The 14810-nt window shown below is 44.8% G+C and overlaps 1 protein-coding gene across 6 annotated transcripts in view; it reads left to right on the top strand.

The window, feature by feature from the left end:
• Atp2b4 (ATPase plasma membrane Ca2+ transporting 4) overlaps positions 1–14810 on the top strand; it is a 96719-nt gene that overhangs the window by 67537 nt on the left and 14372 nt on the right. For all 6 annotated transcript variants that reach the window (XM_048809726.1, XM_015483877.2, XM_048809727.1 and 3 more), the window contains 11 exons: positions 1353–1567; positions 1866–2108; positions 2702–2943; positions 4397–4628; positions 5789–5968; positions 6674–6761; positions 7592–7698; positions 11334–11525; positions 12065–12278; positions 12684–12895; positions 13923–14030. In XM_048809726.1, the coding sequence (XP_048665683.1) occupies positions 1353–1567; positions 1866–2108; positions 2702–2943; positions 4397–4628; positions 5789–5968; positions 6674–6761; positions 7592–7698; positions 11334–11525; positions 12065–12278; positions 12684–12895; positions 13923–14030 (2033 nt within the window). The remainder of the gene's footprint in view (positions 1–1352; positions 1568–1865; positions 2109–2701; positions 2944–4396; positions 4629–5788; positions 5969–6673; positions 6762–7591; positions 7699–11333; positions 11526–12064; positions 12279–12683; positions 12896–13922; positions 14031–14810) is intronic.

The raw sequence follows: 14810 nt of genomic DNA on the forward strand, positions 1-14810 counted from the left end.
GCATATAAACTCTACATGGATGAGATGAATTGAAGATGCAGAAGCAAGTTATTGAGCCTGATACATGGGTTTGAAACACTGAACAGACATTGCCTAACCCTGTTGTTCTCCCCATCCCTGCCTTATTCTTCTTTTGGGATATGAACTACCTGAAAATTGGCCACTAGTTTCCTCTGTTTTTGTATTTCACATATTGAGCCGGGCCAGGACTGGGGTGGGCAAGAGAGGAACTTAATTTTATACCATATGTGAGTATCTTTCGAATTTTCTACTACAAGCGCCTTGCTTCCTCTCCCTACGCATGCCCTAATCAAGTGAAGTACAAATGAATGTGCTTCCGTTGCTATCTTCATCCTCTAGGCTCACACTGAGGTCCCTCAGGCAAAGCCAAGGCCAAAACCAGAGCATGGTTTAAACAGAGCTTTAGTGCTAAACACTGCAACAAACAGGTACATACATGCCCAGATATTGATCCTTTCAGCCCTCAGGGTAGCCAATGGGTTCTTTTTGGGGGGGCGGGGTGAATTTTTTTAACTCTTGAATAGATTTTTCCATTTACCTCAAGGTGAATGAAGTAAGATGTCCTAGGTGGCTTGGGTCTTTCTTGATTTTAGCACTGAAGGTCCCATATCCCAGGAAATTGTTTGGTCTCAGGCAAACCAGGATGATTGGGTCACCCTTCCATTGTGCCATTCCAGAAACCTCTTGGTGTCTTACTTTTCCCATCTTAAAAAAGAGTGATAATCGTAACCTGTCTTATGGGGTTATTGTAAGGTGGTTGTAAAGGGCTTGCCTGGCTAACAGTAGGGGCTATGTAAATTCTGGCTATTATTATCATCTTCTGTGTATGCTGTGATAGGAGAAGGGTTGAGAGGACCACTTCCTAGGGTTAGCCACATAAGTAATGTGCTAGCATCTCTGATGGAGTTGTGAATTTTCTGATATTCATGGCTAGTAGGGGAGAAGTCAAAATCTATAAATTGCTAATGAATGGACAAACACAGTCACTACATTATGAATTGTGGGATAGAGTCATAGAATGCTGTTTTGGAAAGCAGACCAACCCCCTTATTTATGAATGAGGAGTTTGAGCCAAGACATAGGGCCCAAGAGGTCAACGACTAGTCTAAAGCCATGAGTCTAGTTAGTGACATGCTGAGAAGAAAGCATGTGTCTTTGGAACCACTGTGTTTCCCTCTCACCACAGTGTTCAAGCAACAGAGAGTGAGGAGAAGATTTTAATATGACTTCCTGAAGACCGTGGTTTTAAAAGTTAGTAGAAAGGCTACAGTTCATGCTAATCCATTACAGTGTCTCCAAGCCTGTGTTCATGCACTCGTTTCCCCGGACAGGCCTGTTCATGTCTGCTCTCACGGTCATCATCCTGATTCTGTATTTTGTGATTGACAACTTTGTGATACATCGAAGACCATGGCTACCTGAGTGTACCCCTATCTACATCCAGTACTTTGTCAAATTCTTCATCATCGGTATCACTGTACTGGTGGTAGCTGTGCCAGAGGGGCTGCCACTAGCTGTCACCATCTCACTGGCCTACTCTGTGAAGGTGAGACTGAAACAATACTGTGTCTTCTTTGGGGACAGACATGGGAAGGGAGGTTACCATGTACCTTTGATGAAAGCTTAGAAAGCGCATTCTATCCTCTACAAACTTTGGGTGGCCTCACAAACGCAGTACATAGCACTGTGGGAGAGCCACATCAGTGAGTTACATCAGCATTTAAATAAATCAGTAGAATCTCAAGAGAGTAGAACTAGAAAGTGAAATGTGAAGAGAGAAGTTAGCTAGGCCATGAAATTTGACCCAGTGGGTCCTCACAAGCCTTTTCTCTTTTTCTTTGTAGAAAATGATGAAAGATAATAACCTGGTACGGCACTTGGATGCCTGTGAGACGATGGGCAATGCCACAGCCATTTGCTCTGATAAGACAGGCACGTTGACCATGAACCGCATGACAGTGGTGCAAGCCTATATTGGAGGCACTCATTACCATCAGATCCCAAGCCCTGACATCTTCCTGCCCAGGGTCCTGGACCTCATTGTCAATGGCATTTCTATCAACAGTGCTTATACCTCCAAGATTCTGGTGAGCTCTCCATTTGCCTGGTCATTTAGAATGGGTGATTAGAGGGAACATTAATTTTCCCAGGGACAAATCCCCTCTTATTTATTTTACCTGTATTGCCATCCTTCATCCCATTTTTCACTCCTGATTAGACATGTTTGGGGTGAGTCTAGAGAATAATCCACAGAAGGAGATGGAGGGTTGAGTGTAAGGACCTGTGGGGATCTCTGGCCACTAAATGCTCTTCACTTACCACGTAACAGCAGTGTCTCTAAGGAGGGAACCCCTACTCACAGCAGACTAGGGCTTATCAGGAGTGAATTACCCACTTTCCAGAAACCAAAAGACGGTATTAGAATAAGACCCATATAGGGTGATGCCTGCACTGCCGCTGGAGCAAACTGTCATATTCCTAAAAACCTTGATGGTTCTGGGATCAAGGTCACTACTGACCACTGTCTGCTGACCCTTGCAAAAAAAAAAAAAGTCAGCCTCTGCCACAGGCTCTGAAGATATCTGAAATTTTTGTAAGGGAGTTCATACCTTTCTAAGTTCCCTCTCTGGTCAAAGTATCTTATTCATCAGCCCCATGTCTTTTTTTTTTTTGTCCTCAGCCTCCAGAGAAGGAGGGAGGCCTGGCACGGCAGGTGGGCAACAAGACCGAATGTGCTCTGCTGGGCTTTGTCACTGATCTGAAACAGGATTACCAGGCAGTACGCAGTGAGCTGCCCGAGGAGAAGCTCTACAAGGTGTACACCTTCAACTCGGTGCGCAAGTCCATGAGCACGGTCATCAGGAAGCCAGGTGGTGGCTTCCGCATGTTCAGCAAGGGCGCTTCAGAGATCATCTTGCGCAAGTGAGCACCCTTCAGCCCTCTTCCCTTCAAGACCCTCCCCCCAGGAAGGTCTGGGCAACATGCCCCACACTGAACACATCTGAGTAAGCGAGCCCCCAGTCAAGAGGCAGGTACAAACATCACCCCTAATTTACAGATGAGGACACAGAAGTTCAGGGAAGTTCTGAGCTTTTTCCTCAGGCCAAGCATTGTTTTTAAATACTTCAGGTGACTCCTTTTATTTAATCACAACTCAGTGAGGCGGGTACAAACATCACCCCTAATTTACAGATGAGGACACAGAAGTTCAGGGAAGTTACACAACTTGCTCGAGGAGATACCACTGATAGTGGTACAGCCAGGATTCAGACCTGGTGCCACAGTCTGGCTGGGCACAAAATTACGAGCCACCACACAGCTTGTAGATTCAAACAGCAACTCTTTATTCCCAAACTTACACCAGCCGTCTACAATCACGTTCTGGGGAAATCCACGTTCTCTGCCCAAATCCACCCCCACTGGGCTTCTGTCTCCCAAAAAATACTGTCTGAATCCCGTGAGAACTCAAGGGGAACTCAGGCAGCAGGATACGCCCTATTCCCTGCAGGAATAACCTTAAACCTGGAATGCCCTAAACCCGGATTATCCTAAACCCGGAACACCCTAAACCCGGATTATCCTAAACCTGGAACACCCTAAACCCGGATCCGCCCTGGTCCTTGAGCAAGGTCACCTTAGATGCAGTGTCACTACAAAATGTCCTATTTCCACGAGTCCTTCCACTAAGCAACATGGGGTACGCTGGCAAGGAAATTGTCATACCTACTTGGCTAATGGCTCCCAGCAACCTGGACCACCTGAACTTCCGTTTCCTGATCTGAAAACGGTTCATCCTCAGAGTGCCACCCATCTTACTGTGGTTGAATGATTCAATGTACATAAAGCAAATACTAGCAATGTTGGTTCTGTTTCCTTTTCTTTTCCATCCTTAATTCTAATTACAGGGAGGTTGCATAATTAAAAAGTGGCTAGGCTCCCCATGGGTAAAAGTTGACCCAGTTTGGGTCGAGGGCCAACAGGGCTGAAATAACTAGTGCTTCAATTTGGCTTTAGCCACCTTCTTTTAATCAATGCATTCTTCTTTAGCACCAACCCCATGCATTATTCTAGATTGAGAAAGTTTCTCTGCTTTTAAGAAGTTCAAAAGAGCAGGTGATCCACAAGTCACTAAGCCTTGGGTAAGAATGAATGGCATGGAAAAATCACACTCCCACTCACCCATGCCTTACTCAATCCACAGGCCACCCCACCTTGGAAAGAGGGACTCAGCTACCCAGCTAGAGATAAAGGAGATACTGGACTGAGGAATGATGTCTTTTAGAATAATGCAGAGTTGCCAGAATGTCTGCAAAAGATTATAGAAGCAGACCCGGTGGGAAGGGAGAGGCTGCTTTCTGACCATGTGCTTCCCTAGGTGTAATCGGATCCTGGACAAGAAAGGGGAAGCAATGCCATTCAAGAATAAGGACCGAGATGATATGATACGCAATGTCATTGAGCCTATGGCCTGTGAGGGACTCCGGACTATCTGCATAGCTTACCGGGATTTTGATGGTGAAGAGCCCTCATGGGACAATGAGAATGAAATTGTCACTGAGCTGACCTGTATCGCAGTGTTGGGCATCGAGGACCCTGTGCGCCCAGAGGTAAGACTTTGTGTTGGAGAAAGAGCAAGAAAACATAACTGACAGTCTCCTAATGGCTTCTGGGCCCAAGTACAGGCCCAGTGTGTCCTAATGAGAAGACACAGAAAGTAGATACTAGTTCTTTGTCTAGTTATGACCTCAGGCAAGTTGCCTAATTGCTTCTCACTTTTAGACCTAGATGTTCCTGTGCCTGCTACTTCCCACAACTGCTATAGTGTGCAAATCAGCAGAAAGTGGTCTGGCATGTTGCCCAGACCTTCCTGGGGGAGGGTCTTGAAGGGAAGAGGGCAGAAAGGTGCTCACTTGCGCAAGATAATCTGTTCAGTGCTGTTCAAGTAGTAAAAAAGCGAAGGTTTTGTTGGCCTTATTATTTAGTACTTATTATTTAATCAGGCCTAGCGTGGTGGCGCATGCCTGTAATCCCAGCGGCTCAGGAGGCTAAGGCAGGAGGATCTAAAGTTCAAAGCCAGCCTCAGCAACTTAGTGAGACCCTGTCTCAAAATAAAATATAAAAAGGGCTGAGGATGTGACTCAGTGGTTAAGCGCCCTGGGTTCAATCCTTAGTACCAAATAAAGAGAGAGAAAGAGAATGGTCAGGAGGCAGAATTAACTGGGACACCAAATTTGTCTTTAGCAGCCTTGTTTCAACCAGCACCTTCTTTTCAAACAGTCCCTAGGTGCTGAATGCTATTCTAACACAAAAGGGGATTGAAAACATCTCTGCTTCAGAGAAGTGCAGACAGATGGACTGGTGATTGTCAAGGCCAAGCCTGGCAAGGGTGTCCTGCATTTGGAAGATGACAAAGAACTGATATGGAGCCAAAGCCAGGCCAGTGGAGAGTGGTCAGCTAGGGAGGAAAGCAGTGGCCACATCTCCAAATACTGTCCATATCCTGTCAAGGAGTCTGGATTGTAGGTGGAGAGCAAGCATTGGCTTCAGAGGAAAATTTCCCTTTGAACTCATGGGACAGTTGATGAAATATCTTATGACTATTGTGAGTTGGACAGAAATGGGGCAGGACCAAGTGATTCAAAAATGGCCAACCAAATGTAGCCCATGTCCCATGGCACAGCCTCTCTGTTGAAGGGACAGCTGAATAAGCAGTTTACTAGGTGTTCCATTCCCGCATCCACCTTTCCTTGTTCTTTGCTCTCCACAGGTACCGCAAGCTATTGCCAAATGCAAAAGAGCTGGCATTACTGTCAGAATGGTGACAGGTGACAATATCAACACAGCCCGAGCCATCGCCACCAAATGTGGCATTCTGACACCTGGAGAGGACTTCTTGTGTTTAGAAGGCAAAGAATTCAACAGACTCATTCGCAATGAGAAGGGCGAGGTAAGTCCTGGGTGACAGGAACCAGGGCCTCCCTTGTCAAGGAAAAGGCTGATGTTGTCATGAGGCACCTGGGACACATGGGAGAAGTGGCTGTTTCTAGACTGAAATCTATTTACAGCCAAGCAGCTCTTTCCACCAAAGCTGCTCAGATGGTAATGTGTGGAGCTTCTTCTCATTATCTTCATTCACAAGTTATCTTTGGAGTCAGTGTCACCGACTTTTCATTTCTTTCCATTTTTTTCAGTCATGGGATGATTTTGTACTGATTTTCCCCTACTCACCCCTCCCACATCACTGCCCTGTGGTCACTGGTGACATAGGTTTGTAAGAGAATGTGGTCTGAATGTGGAGCAGAAAAAATCTTCCTGGTCTACCCAGAGATCAAACCTAAGACCTCAGAAGTACCACTTGAGCCACCTGACTGAGCAGCTGACCCTGCACCTCCTGTCAAGGGTCTAAGAAATAAGGATTGGCTCCCAGGTGGGAAATGGGAGGCATCTAAGACAATCGGGGCCTGAGTGGTTACCACCAGTGAATCCTCCCTTGGAGACCGAGTTGATGGTTTCATCTTCACATGGGGCAGGATAAGGATGATGGGACTATGGAATCCCGACTCCCCTGGAAGCTCAGATTATGTGAAAAAGTAGGCTTTTCCTGCATGGCTGATCTGCGCATGACTGATCTGGGTGTGTCTGGTGTTGGCAGGTAGAACAAGAAAAGCTAGACAAGATCTGGCCTAAGCTTCGGGTGCTGGCGCGGTCTTCCCCCACTGACAAGCACACGCTGGTGAAAGGTGAGGTTGGCTCCTAAGTGGGTGCCCATGATAGATGAAGACAGGCTGGGGCCAGGACAGGTAAGAGCCATCAGCCAAAGCAACCCACCTGTTCTGAATAGGGACTCCCAGGAAAACACTTGGGTTAATGGAGAGAACATTCTGTTTGGCAAACCTCTGAGCCCTGGTATGACATGTAATAAAATTGGGTTTTTGAAACATTACATGTCTTGTGTGCCAGTAGTACTGAGCTAGTCATGGAGGGTAAAGCCATTCTTGGTTTTTTGGGTTTGGTACTAGAGATTTCACTCAGGGGTGCTTAACCACTGAGCCACATCCCATCCCTTCTTTATATTTTACTAGAGACAGGGTCTCACTGAGTTGCTTAGTGCCTCACTAAGTTGCTGAGGCTGGCTTTGAACTTGCGATCCTCCTACCTCAGCCTCCTGAGCTGCTGGGATTACAGGTATGCGCCACTGTGCCCAGCAAGCTATTCTTATTTTGTCAATAAGGAAGTTGGATGCTGAAAAGACAAGTAACTTACCCCATGGCCCTGCTGGTAGGTACCAGTTGTGTGACACCCAGGCCTCTGCATTCGGATTCATCCGGTGCTTTTTTTCACTACCTTAGGGCACTAGATGAGGACTAACTTTCCTAGCTCAGAGTGCTCCCCTTGAAACAATCATGCCCTTCAGGGGTTGCTGCAGACCTCTAGCATGGGGAAGAGGGAAGGAAAGAAGGGAATAGGAGGGGAAGGGTGACCCATAAAGCACCTTTCATGGGGAACAGTGCTTGTCAAATAACCCCAGATGACCCACGTGTATTGACTGTAGTATATGTATTTTTCCCAGGTATCATTGATAGCACTGTTGGGGATCAGCGGCAGGTGGTGGCTGTCACTGGTGATGGCACAAATGATGGACCAGCTCTAAAGAAAGCAGATGTTGGTTTTGCCATGGTAAGTTCAGCAGTGTCTTCCCATTTGCAAGCCATCTCCACCATCAGGAAGCCAGGACAGGCTTCTGGTTGCCTCCTGCTTCCTGTGCCTTCACATTCCACTGTGTGCTCTTTCCTCTAACTCCATCTCTCTTATCTACCTGGCCAGTAATAATATGTGTAATGGGGGACCCATCAAGTATAAAAAATAGATGACAGGCAAGGAAATCATGAAGTACCTTATCAAGGAAAACAAGACCAACTTAAACTTGACCATGAACACGATGATGTTGTCTAGCCAGGTGAATTACAGCAAACTCACGTTCCGTAAGGAATGTGTACTATGTGGCAAGCATTGTTTGGTACTCTGCTTTTGGTACTCTGAAGCCCAGGGGCATCAGAATTAGGGCTGAGGGTGTAGCTCAGAGATACAGTACTTGTCTTATCACTACATGCGGCTGTGGGTTCTATACAAGTTGGACACATATTCCAAAGTTGAACATCTTGGTTCAGTAGGGTCTTGGGTGGGTACTAGAAATGTTTGGTGTTTTGTTTTGGAGGTTTTTGTTTGTCTGTTTTTTAGCAAGCACACCTGCTGATTCTGATATTCAGAGAGTTTTTGAATTCCCCAGACAGCAAAATACACGCTCACACTCAAGTCGCTAATGGCTGTGAACCTCCCATATAAATTGAGTCGTTAGAGGGTTTTTTTGTTGGTTGGTTGGATGGGCGGGTGGGGTTTTTGTTTGTTTGTTGAGACAGAGTTTAAATTGCTCAGGCTTTCAACCTCCCAAGTAGCTGGACTACAGGTGTGTGCCCCTGCACCCAGCTCTGTTGATGCTTTCCAAGCAGTGGATGGAAACTCAAGAAATATCTGTAGGGGTCTTTCTTTTAAAAAACAAACTTTTAATTCAAGGAAACTTTAAGAATATGCAAAAGTAGGGAGAATCATATAGTAAATCCCCACGTGCCTATCACGTAACTTCAACAATTACTGACATTTAGCCAGTGTTTCACTGACACCTCCCATACTACTGCCACCAGCAACTTTCCCCACCTCCAGCTGAATTATTTTGAAGTAAATCCAAGATGTGCCTCATTTCATCCATAAAAATTTTAGCACATATCTCTAAATGATAAGTATCAATAAAACATATCTAAAAATTTATCATACCGAATTCTACCACAGAGCTAGATCCCCAGGCCTTTTAATTGTTTTGTTTGTTTGTTTATTTGTTTTGTTTTGTTTTGATATTTTGAGACAGGATTTCACTAAGTTGCCCAGGCTGGCCTCAAATTTGTGATCCTCCTGCCTTGACCTCCAGAGTCTCTGGGATTACAGGCGTGGCCACCGTACCCCACCATTGTGTATATTTCTTATCCTAGATCTGGAATCACCTATTTCTCTAAGGAGTTCTGACTCACTTTAGTAGGAAATGGTAGTTAGAGAACGCAATCAGAACTCAAGAGTGCTTCTTTCTACTGAGTACATTGTTTCTAGGTCTTCTCAGTAGACAAAACTAAGAGATAGGCTTTTATTTCTCATTTTTGTTTGTGTTTGTTTTAAAAATAAAACACTTTGTGAATTTTTACTGATATTTCTCATCCAAATTTAGAACTATAGAATCCTAACTTTCTCATTTTATCTAACTTCTCTGATTTAATATTTATAGCTCTAAAACTATAAATTTTTATTCTTAATGGTATTAACAATTATTTTAATATATATAATAGTTTTAAAACAATGATATTAACAATAATACAATTAATTTTTAAAAAAGTTAAATATGTTTCTTGTAGTTCTTTTTATCTGTAGGTATAGCCTACTAGGAGGCTACTATCAAATTCATAAAAAAAGTATGGCTTTTATTTGGGAATTTAAAATAAATTATTTAAAAGTCATTTGCAACGTTTTTCTTTTGTGCAGTTGTGATGCCAATAGGCTGCAGCAGTTCATTTATATCACATTGCTTTCCATTTTAGATATTACCTTTTTTTTTAGTTGCACAATACCTTTATTTTATTTATTTATATTTATGTGGTGCTGAGGATCAAACTCAGTGCCTCACACATGCCAGGCAGGTGCTTTACCACTGAGCCACAACCCCAGCCCCTAGAGATTACTTTTTAAATTTAATTTTGTTTTTGATTTGTATAAAGTAGTTTCACTATTCTAAAGTAAAATATGTGAAGCAAGGTATATTTATATAAATCTGGCTTCTGTCCCATTGCCTTTACCCTGTCAATTGCCTCTTAATTCATCAGGTAACTTTTTTCTTACATTTTTAGTTTATTCTTGTTTGTTTTTTCAGAATATAATCAAACATACATTGTATTTACATCCCATCCCCTCAGATAAGTGACCATACTATATATTCTGTTCTACCTTGCTTTTTGCAATTAACAGTGTAAGTTGGAGATTATCCCATAATTCTAAGGATTACTCTTGGTACTGATTTATCCTTATAGTGCACTCTACTGTGTGGGGATACTAGGGAACTCTGATGGAGAACTGAGTCATTTAGTCTATCATTTGTTGCCATCTAGATAGGAAATAATAATACCAGGTAATGAGAACAAATAGTGTACTGCTCACACACCAAAGTAAAGGATGAGCTCCTCTGTAGGCTGTGGTACTGGCGAGATGTATGATAGCTCTGTGGTCTTGGGTTGTTAGGGGTTGTGTCTCAAGGCAGTTAAGGTTTAATGAATGGCACCTTGATGACAGAATTTAAATAGATGGAAAAAGAGGATGTTTCAGGCTTAGAGAAATGGTGAGAGTAGAAGTCTACATTCAAGAAGTGAATAAGAGACTCAGGGGATTGTGAATGAATCAATAGGTTTTGAGCTGAAAGATTACATAAAAGCAGGTTATTAAATGAGGTCGGTGCACTTATTAGGGGCTGGCCTGTTGAGGTTCACTGCTCCATGAGAAGCAGGCCTCCAACCACTGACATGTGTATTGGGAAACCTTTCATGGTTCTCCACTAAGATGATTTTGAACAAGAACAGAACATCTGAACTGTACTGTCAGGCTGCTCGTCCTAGAACAAAATGTAAGGTTTCGTAACGGTATGGGGGAAACACAGATTTAAATCAGATACCAGCAGTGGTAAAAGAAGTCTAAGCCAGGAGCGGTGGCACACACCTGTAATCCCCCAGCTCGGGAGGCTAAGGCAGGAGAATCACAAGTTCAAAGCCAGCCTCAGCAACTTAGCGAGACCCTGTTTCTAAATATATTTTTTTAAAGGGGATGGGATGTGACTCAGTGGTTGAGTGCCCCTGGGTTCAATCTTCAGTACCAAAAAAAGAGATGTTTAAGAACTTAGAGGTAAAACAGATAGATAGGACTTGTTCTTTTCCTTCTAATTAGCTTCCAAGGAAGGGAGAGTCAGAGGGGAGGAAGGCTTATCAAAGATGACTGTCATCCCCAACCTGCATACAGGAGTCCTGTAGTGGCATCAGACACCAGCCCTCTTCTGGATATTGACAGGGAATCTTTGTCGCTTTGTTTTCTTGTGTGTGTCTAGTGTGCCCTCTGGTGTCCATTCCTAGTTCCAAGGCTTCTTTAAGGTCAGGAAGCAGATTCTGGGTGCAAAGAGCAGGTGAGCTCTGCTCTACCCACTTCTCCACTGATGCTTTCCCATCTTGCCTCAGGGTATTGCAGGCACAGATGTAGCAAAGGAGGCATCAGATATCATCCTGACAGATGACAACTTCACCAGCATCGTGAAGGCAGTGATGTGGGGACGAAACGTCTATGACAGCATCTCCAAGTTCCTGCAGTTCCAGCTCACCGTCAACGTGGTGGCTGTGATCGTCGCCTTCACTGGAGCCTGTATCACCCAGGTGGGGGGCATGGGATAGGCATGGGATAGAAGCAGGGGCTGAGGAACATGGGGCAGTGGGTACAGTGTATCTACAGAAAATAAGGACAATTGATATCGGGGCAGGAATCAGCTAGGTCCACTGTCTCCATCTATGTATGTGGAACGATAATGACCTACCTTCCATTATTTAGCACCTTGAGTCAGCTACTGTGATATGCATATTATCTCGATTCTTTAAAAGCAAGCTTGTAACAGTATTCACCCCATTTTACAGGTGAAGAACTGGAGGCTTAAAGAGGTTAAATAACTGGGGCTGGGGATGTAGCTCAGATGGTAGAGTGCTTGCCTCTCATGCACAAGGCCCTTGGTTCAATCCCCAGCACCGCAAAAAAAGAGAGAGAGAGAGGTTAAATAACTTTCTCAAGATCACTCAACTAATAGGTGGCCAGATTCATATTCTAGACGGATATCAGAAGCTAGGCCATCTCAAGGGAAAGAGTGAGCGAGCGAGGTTTGGTTTCTAAGGAAATCTAAGAAGACTGATTCTTTTCCCACCAGGATTCTCCACTGAAAGCTGTACAGATGTTGTGGGTTAATCTAATCATGGACACTTTTGCTTCACTGGCCCTGGCAACAGAGCCTCCTACGGATTCTCTATTAAGGCGACGCCCCTATGGCCGAAATAAGCCTCTGATCTCACGTACTATGATGAAGAACATCTTGGGCCATGCAGTCTACCAGCTCACTGTCATCTTTATCCTGGTCTTTGCTGGTGAGCCACAGGTGGCGGGGAGCAGTGGTTGGGGTGCTAGGTGGACATGGGGGCTAAGACAGGCCTGAGGAGAGATGGTAGTGTTGGAGCAGGTGGAGTATAGTCTAGGCATAATAGCTTGGTCTACTATCTCTTGGGTACTTCTGCTACATAACTTCAGTGCAGAGTCTCTCTACCATGCTGTAGTACAAGAAAGCAAATATCAATGGAGCAAACCAGGAGATACGGTCAGATATGCTGAGACCAGGGCTAAGATATCTGATTAATAAAGTATTGATAACTAATGTAACTTGGCGTAACTGGTAGCCATGGGCCACCAGCGTGGCCACACCAACATGCTCTGACTCAGTGTGAACTCTCACTGAGATCACAGCTCTCCCCACATTCTTGCTCTCTCCCCACCAGGAGAGAAATTCTTTGACATTGACAGTGGGAGGAAGGCACCTCTACATTCACCACCCAGCCAGCACTATACCATCATCTTCAACACCTTTGTGCTGATGCAGCTCTTCAATGAAATCAATTCCCGAAAAATCCACGGAGAGAGGAATGTCTTTGCAGGCATCTACCGCAACCTCATCTTCTGCTCTGTAGTCTTGGGCACATTTGTCATCCAGGTGAGATTCTCTCTGGAGTTGGGATAGGAGGTCTGGGAAGATGAAGGGCGGAATTCCCTAAGCCTCCAGGAAAAGAGGTAGCAGGGACTGAGGCTGTGGGTGAACACATGGGGTTCCCAACTGGCTTCCATTTGCACCTAGTTCTAGAATCAGAGCCCAGTGTGTCGGGTGCTCCATTTAGGGCAGCATGTTGATTAGAGATAAAACAAGACTTGTAGAATTCTTTCGTGACCTTTCTAAATATACAGAAATTTCACAAAGTGACCAAGTCAATGGAGTTTGTCCTTTAGCCCCTTTCTATGCTCCTGCCAGCACGGGTGCATGCATGTGTAGCGCGGGCTCCCTCCCTGTCCCTGCCCTTTGTTCTGAAGGGGCTCATGGTGAAAATGCTGCACAATATACAGAGGAAGAGAAGCAGTGACTGGCATGTATGTAGTTGACATCAAAAGCCTGACTTGGGCTCCACTGCAGGAACAGGAGTCAAGGCATGGCTGTCCTGGTGGAATAAAGACCAGGCCCCTTCTTTCTTGCCTAGCCAGAGGTACACTCAAACATCTGAGAACACAAGGGACTATAAGCAGGCCGTGCTCCAGAACCCCCTGCCTCGTCCCTTCCTAACCACCTCAGCTCTAGCCTGGACACTACTTCCCTCTGTAGACCCCAATACCTCCTGTATTATCCCCACCTTCAATTCCTCCTCTCCATTGCTGGGCCTTTTCTTTATCACCTACTGGCCATAGTCACAAGAGGTCTCCAGCTGTCCCCACTCTGCCAGATCTTATATTGATCCTCATCATCACAGTCATAGGAGATGTTTGTGTCTCTCCAGAAGACCTCTCTGTAAAGACTTGATATCTATTTCCCTTTCTCCCTTTTTAGATTTCTTCTTTCCTATTCTCCAGCAAGAAAATCAGAATCTGATTTTCACCCTGGGCAGAGGGGTGACATGGTTTCAGTGACCATGGTAGAGGGCTGTCCACCTGTTAGTCACCTCCCTGATAATGGGCTGCCTCTTTCTCTGTTCTAGATTTTCATTGTGGAATTTGGAGGTAAGCCCTTCAGTTGCACAAGCCTTAGCCTGTCCCAGTGGTTGTGGTGTCTCTTCATCGGGATTGGAGAACTTCTGTGGGGCCAGGTGAGTACAGGCACACAATCCTGTGCATCCACACAGTCTGCAGACTTCCTCTCCTCTACGCGAGGTGGAACAAGCAACTGTGGAGACTCTGTTCTTGCCTTCGTTTTCTCCTCCCTACTTAAGTTTATTCCATCTCATAGGATCCTAAGGTGGAAAGATCACTGCCCATCACCTGAGAGCTTCTAGGTCTCTTCTTTAACCAGGCCTCGAGGCCAAAAAAGCCCTAGCTTCTCTGGGACAGGAGTGGAACTTTGCTTAAAAAAAAATGAAGGATCTCAGAAGAGTTTACAAATGTCTCTATCGTAATGAAGCAGCAGTCTGTTCATGGCCACTGTACTGACATAATCCAGGGCTCCCCAGCTTCTTCTCACCAGGGCTTTATCTGCATTGAATGCCTGACTCTCGCCTGACATATGTTCAAATTTCTAAGATCTCTAGAGAAGCAGTGTAGCATTTGGTTCAGAGCATGGACACTAGGAATGACAGGGTTTGAATCCCAGGCTCCCCTTTTCACAAGCTTAATCACCTTAAGCAAATTACAGAAAAGATTTAGAACAATGTCTGATACCTTTACAAGTACTAAGTGAATGTTAATATTAATTATAATAATATCATCAAGACTGATAAGAATTTTATTCCATCCCTAATACCATCTTCAGCTCTGGCCTGGAATGTACTTCTCTACAGACCCCAAGACTCTGCTGATAATCCCTTTGTGCTCAGCCACCTGGATAATAGAGGTCGTGCCCTACCTGGCCATAAAGAGCCAGGTGCTTGTTT

The sequence above is a fragment of the Marmota marmota genome, unplaced genomic scaffold (genome assembly GCF_001458135.2).
Source record: "Marmota marmota marmota unplaced genomic scaffold, marMar, whole genome shotgun sequence".
In the NCBI taxonomy this organism is placed as follows: Eukaryota; Metazoa; Chordata; class Mammalia; order Rodentia; family Sciuridae; genus Marmota; species Marmota marmota.